This window comes from Macaca nemestrina, chromosome 5 (genome assembly GCF_043159975.1).
Source record: "Macaca nemestrina isolate mMacNem1 chromosome 5, mMacNem.hap1, whole genome shotgun sequence".
NCBI lineage: Eukaryota > Metazoa > Chordata > Mammalia > Primates > Cercopithecidae > Macaca > Macaca nemestrina.
The window spans coordinates 181389736-181399788 of record NC_092129.1 but is presented as its reverse complement, the minus strand read 5'-3'; the positions used below and the strand labels follow the sequence as shown (position 1 = coordinate 181399788).

Genomic DNA, 10053 nt, shown 5'->3' with positions numbered 1-10053 from the left:
ACAATACCATCTTATTGGCATAACAACCTGTATGGATGAAGGAAGTCAAGAGCCTTAATCAGAAAACACATGAGAAGGCCACGCACGGGAGCTCATGCCTGTAATCCCAGCACTTTGAGAGGCTGAGGTGGGCGGATCACCTGAGGTCAGGAGGTCAGGACCAGCCTGGCCAACATGGCAAAATCCCATCTCTACTAAAAACACAAAAATTAGCTGGGCCTAGTGGTGCACGCCTGTAATCCCAGCTACTCAGGAGGCTGAGGCAAGAGAATCACTTGAACCCAGGAGGCAGAGGTAGCAGTGAGCTGAGATCCTGCCACTGCACTCCAGCCTGGGTAACAGAGCAAGACTCTGTCTCAAAAAAAAAGAAAAAAAAGAAAAAAAGAGAAAATACATGTGAAGGTGGCTAACAATAAAACCTTTGTTCAGCAGTTTATCTTACTACATGGTTATTTTTGTAGACTCTTGGCATCTTTTATCCTAAGACACCCACTTCTTGATTTCATGCACTGCCACATTAACTACATATTATACATAAAGAAGAACAAAAAAAGGAATGCAGGTTATTACCATTGGCCCTTTAATTGAAGAGTCTAAAAACTAAAGGGCTGTAACAGAATACTAATCCTGCAGAACAACGGATAGAAACATCAGGCGAGACAAGTTTGTCTTCATAACCTGGGCTCTCAGTTGGGGTGCTCTCTTATATTTCAATTGAATATGTGTTTTTAAACCTCCCTTCAACAGTCAGGGTGTCTGTCTATTTCACGGCTCCCAAAATTCTAACTGCAAAATAAATGACCATCTTAACATGTTTTCCCATAGCTGTCAGGAGGATATAGCAATTTCATAGATCACAACATGGTCAAGAATCTACACATCTGATGTATTCTTTTTTTCTCTCTTACTTGATGCATTCAAAAGCAACCACTGGATTTTTTCGATGTAAAAAAAGAAAAGTAGATACCCATGCCAAAATTCATGGGTGTAAACAGCCAACAGAGCCGAACTTAAAAAGAAAATAAAAGATTTGTTTCTGGATATTGGTTTTATTGGTAAAGATAGAAGAACGTTGGCACCATTAAAAACTCAGGTAATAAAGCTCTAAGCTTGATTTTTGTATTGCTACAGTCTCTTTCTTCTAAGGGGAAGAAAATCTGCCCAAGAACAGGATGCTACCTGAGGAATTGTGCCGAATAAAGAAAAGGAATGGATGGTCGGCAGTGAAGTATTGCTCTGGCATCAACATGCAGAAGGTGGCGATGCCCGCTGTGGCGGCTGCCGCCTCTGTTCCCTCTTCATTCACTTCCACGAAGGACTTGTGGACAATTTTTGATATAAAAATATCTCTGGCTCCTGACATGCCAGACAGATCAGCCTTGCTACTGTCAAAGAGATCCTGTACACCTAGGCGGGCAAGGTCTGAGTTGAGGGTGTAACTCTCTTCCAGTTTGAACCTGGGCAAGCTGACATTAACTTCAATGAAATCAAGATTCTCAGGTTTGGTCCACTCGTGCAGCTTTTCCAAAGTCAACTGTTCCTCAATCTGCAATTAAAATGAGGCGAAAGAAGAAGTGATATCAATTTTACATAAGTAAGGCAATAAAGTATTATTTGAATCAAAGGACCCATAATATCAGTTGCTAGTTAGTTTCCTTCATGTTTTGTGCCAAAACAGATTCCATTTGGAGAATTTTATTTCTTTCTGGCAATTGATGAAATAGGGCAGAGGTGGTGTTCCAAGTCATCAAAGGTTCAAGTACAGGAACTTTGTACATTGGGTCCATCATCCACTCACTCACTCATCCATCCATCCATCCACCCAGCTACCCAGCAACACAGTCACTCATTCATCCATCCATTCATTCACCTATCCACCCACCCACCCATCCAACAATCTATCTACCTATCTATCATCCATCCACCCATTTACTCATCCACCCATCCACCCATCCATCTACCCATTCATCCATCCATCCATTCATCCAGGGTTTACTAAACTCCTACCACAATGGATTACTGTGATAGGCCATGACAGCTGCTATTACTTCCAGGTCGAGTAGTGCTAGAAGAAATTTAAAGTATTTCTTCTATTTAGTCTGGATCCCACTGAAGCTGTGGTAATCGGTGAACCTCACTGGAGCTGAAGTAATATCTAATAACTTTAGCTCCTAGGTAAAAATTTAAGAGGCAGATTATGCACTGGATCTAGTTCCTCATCTGAAATGTGACGTGGACATTACTTATATCTACCTTATAGACGGTCGAGAGCATTAAATGAAATGATGTATATAAAGTACTTGACCCATAGTGCTATATAAATGTCAGCTATTATCATTACTATTGTTATAGCTATTGGACTGGAACAGAATCATCACTCTACTTGTTCTAATGGTGCTGATCATTCCTTTTATGAGGCTAGAGATTTTCACTTTACAATCAGAAAAAAAAACTAATGCAAAAATACAACTGAAAGAAAGACCACATTGATTTTTATACAATATATTAAAAGTCTGTACATGCAAATGATTAATATTAGACCCCCTTCCTGATGGCAAGTTTAGCTGGGGAGGAGACAGAGAATACAGAGCAGGCTAGGGTCCCTACACATAATGGAAACCTCATACAAAGTTCACATGAGTAAATAGGCCTAACGTGTCACATGAGGCTTTTTCTGTCTTGTACCCATTGAAAATTTAATTCACTGTCTACATGAATTGCGGTGAGAGTGAACAGGGTAATAATAGAATTGTATAGTACATGATGAAGATAGATGCTGCACTATTTGGGCTTTTCAATCTTTTTCCTCAGTAAAACAATCCTCATCTTACTGTAATTTCCTCTAAAGTTAATTCAAGAGCCTGTCCATGGGCTGCCACTAACCAGTATTATATTTAGTATAGATCTTTGATGACCCCATCACAAGGGTCCACTGAAAGTAGCTGGCCGTCTTTCTTGAAAAATGAAACGTCAGCCGGGCACAGTGGCTCCCAGCTCTAGTCCTAGCTACTCAGGAGGCTGAGGCAGGAGGATCGCTGGAAGCCAGGAGGTCTAGACAAGCCTAGACAACATAGTGAGACCTTGTCTCTATAAATAAATGTAAAAAATAAAAAAAAAAAATTAACTTGGGCTTTGGTGTAGCAAGTGTCGATGGGCTACATTTACAAAGGAATGACAAACTATTGGAAAATGAGCCATCAGTGAACACTTAACAAGCACCTGCCTACCATGCAACACACACACCGGAGGAACCACAAAGCACGAAGCCCAGGAGCCATACCTTCTTCAGGCCCGTGGACTCGTCCTCAATGTCATCCGGCAGCAGGATGACCATGCTGAGCTCCTTGCCTTGGTAGGGCAGTTCCAGCACACGGCACTTAAGGTCTTCGATGTAGCCATATGCAAATTTTTTCTTCTGATACATCATTTTCACAGTTTTTGTGTCTTTCTGAACAGTTAAAACAAATCACTGAAATTATTCTCTGCATTCTTTTAGAGCAACGCATGACTCTGTACAGTTACCTCACCTCACCTTATTCAGTCTGAATGGTGCATTCGTCGTGGCCTCTTTCATGAATTTATCCTGCCAGTTTCCCTTGAAATAGATGGCATTTACTAGCACAAGTTTAGTCATGTCATCAACCGTGCCTGAAGCCAGCAGTTCTGGGATTTTCCCTAAAAAAATCAAGTTAGCTTAAAAAAAAATCCAAATTGGAATTCCAAATTTGAACTGACAATATATTAGCACGGAAATGCAATTCAAATATATACTTTCTACTTAATTTTCATTTAACAAGATACTAAATTAGGAAAGCCCTACTCACTAACACATCTCTACTTTACATATAACAACCTGTGGGGCAGACCAGGATGACACACAAACTTCCCACAAAGGACTTGACATTTTAAACCAGTCAAATGTGCTGAAAGACTAAAGACAGGAAAATTCTCCTTTTCTGGACTGTATGATAAACAATGAGCCTTATTTTGTAACAACCATTCTTTTTCAGAAAAAAAAATTCTTAATGAAGATGTCTTTAGTCATCAGTAAATCACTTCTTCAAATCGCTGAGTAGATGCCTACTCTCACAAAAAACATTTCAACAATATCCAAAAGGCAGAACAAGACCAAGCATGGTGGCACACACCTGCAATCCCAGCGCTTTGGGAGGTGGAGATGAGAAGATTCCTTGAGCCCAGGAGGTCGAGGCTGCAGTGAGCCATGATCGCACCACTGCACTCAAGCCTGGGCGACAGAGCAAGACTCTGTCTCTTTTTTTTTTTTTTTTTTTTTTTTTTGAGACGGAGTCTCGCTCTGTCGCCCAGGCTGGAGTGCAGTGGCGCAATCTCGGCTCACTGCAAGCTCCGCCTCCCGGGTTCACGCCATTCTCCTGCCTCAGCCTCCCAAGTAGCTGGGACTACAGGCGCCCGCCCCTGCGCCCGGCTAATTTTTTCTATTTTTAGTAGAGACGGGGTTTCACCATGGTCTCGATCTCCTGACCTTGTGATCCGCCCACCTCGGCCTCCCAAAGTGCTGGGATTACAGGCTTGAGCCACCACGCCCGGCCGACTCTGTCTCTTAAAAACAAAAAACAAACAAACAAAAAAACCCAGCAGAACATACTCCATGGAAATAAAGGTCACCTTGGTGACCACAAGTATGGCCGGGAACAATTTGCATAACGGAAGACACGCCTACTGGAGTGGGTTGACTAATACAGGACTAGATAGGAAGAGAGATGTAGTAAAGAAATAAATTGCACCCTAAGAGCAAGTCAGTCCCCACCTACCACACCTTTTTTACTGGACAAGATGTTGGCAAAAAATTTATGACCACAGTAGTTTGTGAATATTGATTTCAGGTATTTCCGTGAAATTCCAGGACATTTCTTCCCATATGTGTATTAGGTAATTTTTGGCAGGCTGGATTCTCCTCAAAATTTTAATTCCTTTTTTTTTGCTGTGTTCAGTGTTGGTTTTAACTTTATGTTTTATTTTTTATTATTTTTATTATTATTTTTTAAGATGGAGTCTCACTCTGTTGCCTAGGCTGGAGTGCAGTGGCATGATCTCGGCTCACTGTAATATCCGCTTCCCGGGTTCAAGAGATTCTCCTGCCTCAGCCTCCAGAGTAGCTGGGGTTACAGGTGTGCGCTACCACACCCAGCTAATTCTTTTTGTGTTTTTAATAGAGACAGGGTTTCATCATGTTGGCCAAGCTGGTCTTGAACTCCTGACCTCAAATGATCCACCTGCCTTAGGCTCCCAAAGTGCTGGGATTACAGCCATGAGCCACCGTGCCCCGCCAATGTTGGTTTTAACTTTAAAATGTAACTTTAAAAGTTTTGGGGAGCTGGTAAGAAAAAAGGATTTAGCTGCTTGAGTGAAATCATGTTTAAGTTTCCTCTCTGGTGAACTTCTAACATGTGAGAGCTGTCCAGCAACGTGCAGTGCAGAGTGCACACACCGGGAGTGTCCTCTGACTGTAATCACAATGTGTGCCAGGACTGTGGGAGCTGGGGAGGGAATAACTGCAGGTGTGAAAGGCGGACTGAGGAAAGGAATGACACGACCAGCGCATAATGATTCCATTCTGCCCAGGCGCTCACCTTCTGTCTGTCCTTTGACCCACTGGTTTATGGTCTTCCTTGCCTCTTCAGTGGCATGCTGAAAATCCACACTGGCCAGGTCAGCACCATATGTTTTCTGAGTCGAAGCCAAGAACTCCTATTTAAAAAAAGAAAAAGGAAATATACTCCTACTCCATGTTGAAATTGTTTTCTACAATCCCGAAAAGCAACAGAAATTGTCCTAAAAGGCTACAATTCCATATAACACAAAATTTCAAACTCTTATAGTTTTTCTTATAGTAGTAAAAAACATTTAACATTAAATTTAGTATCTTAGCCATTTTTAACTGTGCATTCCAGTAGTGGTAAGCCTAACCCTTATACTGCTGTTGTTATATAAAAATTACCACTCTTTTCTGATCTTTGACTAAGATTTCACAAATACTGATTGTACTCTTGCTTCAGTAAAACCTCCAGGAGCTATGTTTTCACTAAGACTGTAACACAAAATCATCAAGTCACTTAAAGTTTGCATTCCGTCATGTTTGCCTTCCGGATTGTTTTTGCCATGTTTGCCTTCTGTATTGTTTTTCTGAAAGTTTACAAATATTAAAACTGACTTTCATGACTTGATTGTGCTAGAAAAATATCTGCACTGTCTAGTGGGGTTTTAGAATGTGAAGGGCAAAGTACTTACAGGGAGGAAATTGTAAGTTTTCTCTCCATATAATCTATTAGCAAGTTTCAGAATATAAGACGCTCCAGGTTTGTTGATCTCAGCGTTCAGACTCTGGAATCTTGAATGAATCTCTTCAACCGTGTTGAAATGAAAAGTCTAAAATAAAGAAAACATTCTTTCTACAGTCATTTATTTTGAAACTATAAAGTGATTCCTTGGTGTTTCCTTCTATCAAATTAATGTGTTTTTATTACTAATTATTGATGATCCCAAACCCAACACTTCATTAATTTGTCACTGCAGAACAAACAATAGGAAATCCAAAATGTATGACTTTGTGAGACAGAATGATTACAACTTTAGACATTGCTTTTACATCACTCTTTGTTACACTAGCAGGTCCACAAATGTGGGTGGTTAATACACTAAATATTTATATATGTCTGCCTTTTCCAAAGAAAATAATAAATGGTATGTTCATATTTATATTCTGTATCAAATATAATTTTACTGAACGTTCCCAGAAATAAGCAGTAAAAATAGGATTCATCCTCTATTCAGAACCACAAAGATATTAGACTGAGGCTTTTAAAATTTTATTACCCTATTAACATCAGTAACTCACTTATTTTAAAATAACTTCCTTAAACTTAACATTCTGGCAAAAGTTTAATTCTCCATGTATCAGTTACAAATCAAGTGGCCCTTTGTGGTTTTATGAGACCTAGGCTGGTTCCTTTATGATTATGACACAAAGAACAAAATTGCGTAGGGTAGGAAGTCCACATTACTCACTGAGATATGGAATGTTTGCACTGTGCCTATGCTCCATCTGCTTTAATGGAAATGAGGGAGGAGTCCTTAAAACTATTCTTTGCTGAGGTTTTAAAGTCCCTGGAAAGCCTCAAGCTAGCAACTGATATAACCCCGCAAGAAGCAACTAACAATGAGTAACAGAGGTTTTTTTTTTTTTTAATGGATTTAAAAATATATTTAAAATGCTTTCATATCTAACGCGATGAGTAATAGAAGCTTCGCAGCCCCTTGAACTTGAATCCCGGGCTGCACCTTGTCAAGGAACAGGGGCCGTGTCATTCACAGCAGGTATGTTAGAAAAGCCCCTACTTTTACCACTCCTTTCTGCTGGCCTTCGAGAGAGCGAGCTAGAGTTCTCTTCTCAGAATTAAAGAGTATCAAACACAGAAGTCCCCTCCATGTCCATTAAGGACAAGAAGTGACCTGTCACATTGCCAAGGGCTGGGTCCTGCTCCCAAAGCTGCTGGGTGTCCCCCTCACTTCCCCTGCAGGGCGTGCTATGCCACAGCCCACTAAGCCATGCTCAGCACCCTGGGACTATAGAACCACAGGGTCACTTTTTCTCTTTTCCTTGGAAAAAAGCAATGCCACTATCTCCACTATAATGCATTCCCTATGTCTCACTCCTCTCATTATGCTTGAATCATGTTATGTAACAGGCAATATTTATGAGTTGCATATCATCCATCATATGCAAAGCAAAAACTGGAAGCTGCTAGCTCAGGAGGATGTAGTATGGCTTTCAGGAAAGTTGCCAGGTTCATCCACTGGAACAGAAGACTCGCCCTGCAGGGATTTTTGTCAGCTTTGCTCACTGCTATCTCCGCAGCAACACAAAAAAACAGTTCCTGGTATGTGGTAGGTACTTAGGAAAAACCTGATGATGAATGAAAGCCTGCCTACAAGTGTGACTTTTCTGACAGTCTGATCTCATAAAAATACAGTTTCGAAAACACACTGTAAGGGCTCAAAGGCACAACCTTTCCATAAAGACCGTCCATTCGTAGGGAGATGGAAGGAAAGCAGACCCTTTCTGTCGTTTCTGCTGACCTTGGACAGCTGTGCTGCCGTGTTCCCTCTGGTCCCCAGAAAGACCATGGCCATCGCAGATGAAATGCTGAAGGGAGAGATGAAGATATTTCCAGCCGGATTGTGCTCACTCAAGGCCAGGAACAGGTCCAAGGCGAAGCGGGTGTTTGCTGAGCTCAGCTGCTCCATGGTGAAAACTGCAACACAGAACAGGGTCCCCCTGGTGCCCACTGCCCATGCCAGCAGATTAGGCAGCACTCGTTCCCCCAGAAGCTTCCTCCACTTCTGCCAGCCACCCTGTGGCACCCTTGATCTTGTACTTTCTCTCCGCCTTTTTATTCCAGCAGGGCAAGAACACTTTCCCAGGGCCACAAATGTGGGACCATGCTGGCCAAGGATTCAGCAGTTACAGGGGATTTTAGGGCACCCAGGGGAGCCCTAAAGGGCTCTGGCCTTGCGGACAGGTGAGTCTGGGGGGTGGGGTGGGGTGGGGCAGGCCCTAGCCACCCCAGCTTTAGCATAGCCACCCAGCCCTGGGTCCTCCCAACCTATGTTTGGGAGCGCAGGTGCTTCTGAGCCTTTGATTCAAGTCTGATTCACTGGGCAATGAATCCATTGCCTACCTTCACCTGAACTAACAGCATTCTATCAGAGACTCATAGCTACCTACTATGCATTAAAACTCTGGCAAAGGTATCACTGTAATTATTATAATAATATAAGTCTTCCTTATTTTTGAGGTTCAAAAGGCATAAGAGGTCCAGTGCCCAAAGTCTCAGAGCCGGTGTAGGATGTGCCAGTTTGGAAACCCACCACCGTCCAGGGTCTGGCGGTGCAGCCTCCCATCCGCCACCCACTAGCCCATCTGGATCTCCACTCTCAGAGCCCTAATTTCCCCAAGGACAGGCAAAGAAGAACGGTACTGCCCGCTGGGCAGCTGACTTCTCCTTGTTGTGCAATCGTCTCTAGAATCGCACGGGGTTCCTCCTCTCTCTCCCTGCAGCTGCAGATAGCAGCAGTGCTCGACCCTGAGCTGCCTGGAAACTGTCACAAACAGCTCTGGGAGGAAGGGAATTCAGGGAGAAAGGACAACATTCTAATCTCGGGTTTCAGTCTTGCCCTTCCGCCTGCATCTGTCGTCCTCCCTCCTCCCTCCCAGGCTGGCCGGGCCTGCGCCCAGGCAAGGGCGGGGGATCAGAGGTCGCCTGTCTCAGACGCGGCGCCCGGAAGGGATGGGGGCGCCAAGCGGGTGGGGGGCGCGCAGGGAGCTTCCGGGCCGATGGGCCTGAGCCTGGGGCGGGGGTGGGGTGCTGGGCTGGAAGCTGAGCGAGGGGGCCTGGCCTCTCCCCCCAGCTCGCCGCCGCGCCACCGCTCCGAGGCCCGGCCTTACCCGATACGCTGCCAAGGCACGCTCCGGGCTCCGAGCTGGGTGCGAGCTGTGGGAGGAAGCACCGAGGGCCGCTGCCCTTATACCATGCGGAAGCGCCACCCGGGCCAGCAGCCGCGGGCGGGGCGGCGGCCCTTCCCTGGGACCGCCGAGGAGTCAGAGCTCCCGGGGTTGCCTAAGTGGAAGCAGAAATGAGCGTGGCTTCCGGGCAGCGCCCTCCTCGGGGCATCCGCGCCTTTCTCAGTTCTAAGCCTTTCCCGGAATCGCTGGCAAGGACATGAAGAGCTTTTTCTTACTAAGGTGTGAATGACTGACACGACATAGTGTGACACCTCTTAGAGGGCAAATGACTCCCTTTGAGTCCTATCTATATTGGAAGCTTTCTTTGAGAGAAGGAAGAAAATTTGGGGATCTTGCATAGGGAAAAAGAGGGACCCCCAGAATCAGATAAAACAGAACCAGTTCCAAACACCTGCTCTCTGTTTCCAAGATGACAGCTTGCTGCTGCATCCTCAATGGTGGAAAGTGGAAGGGCAAAAGGGGCCAAATCCCATGTGAAGTCTCTTGTACAA

General features: G+C 44.1%; 1 protein-coding gene across 1 annotated transcript; it reads right to left on the bottom strand.

The window, feature by feature from the left end:
- Window positions 1-1029: 1029 nt before the first annotated feature.
- Window positions 1030-9644, bottom strand: LOC105487310 (serpin family B member 1). Its single transcript, XM_011750757.2, has 7 exons — window positions 9485-9644; window positions 8116-8291; window positions 6268-6405; window positions 5610-5727; window positions 3533-3675; window positions 3281-3448; window positions 1030-1546 (listed from the first exon to the last, which is right to left on the bottom strand). Exons 2-7 carry the CDS (start codon window positions 8281-8283, stop codon window positions 1142-1144), a joined length of 1140 nt encoding a protein of 379 aa, XP_011749059.2. The 5' UTR covers window positions 8284-8291; window positions 9485-9644; the 3' UTR covers window positions 1030-1141.
- Window positions 9645-10053: the final 409 nt, after the last annotated feature.

Excerpts from the sequence above, each read along its gene's own strand:
- LOC105487310 (XM_011750757.2), bottom strand. The coding sequence starts at position 8,283 with ATGGAGCAGCTGAGCTCAGCAAACACCCGCTTCGCCTTGGACCTGTTC. Across the intron at positions 3,676-5,609 it reads GGTCAAAGGACAGACAGAAG|GGAAAATCCCAGAACTGCTG; the intron begins GTGAGCGCCTGG and ends TGATTTTTTTAG. Across the intron at positions 3,449-3,532 it reads CACCATTCAGACTGAATAAG|AAAGACACAAAAACTGTGAA; the intron begins GTGAGGTGAGGT and ends TTAACTGTTCAG.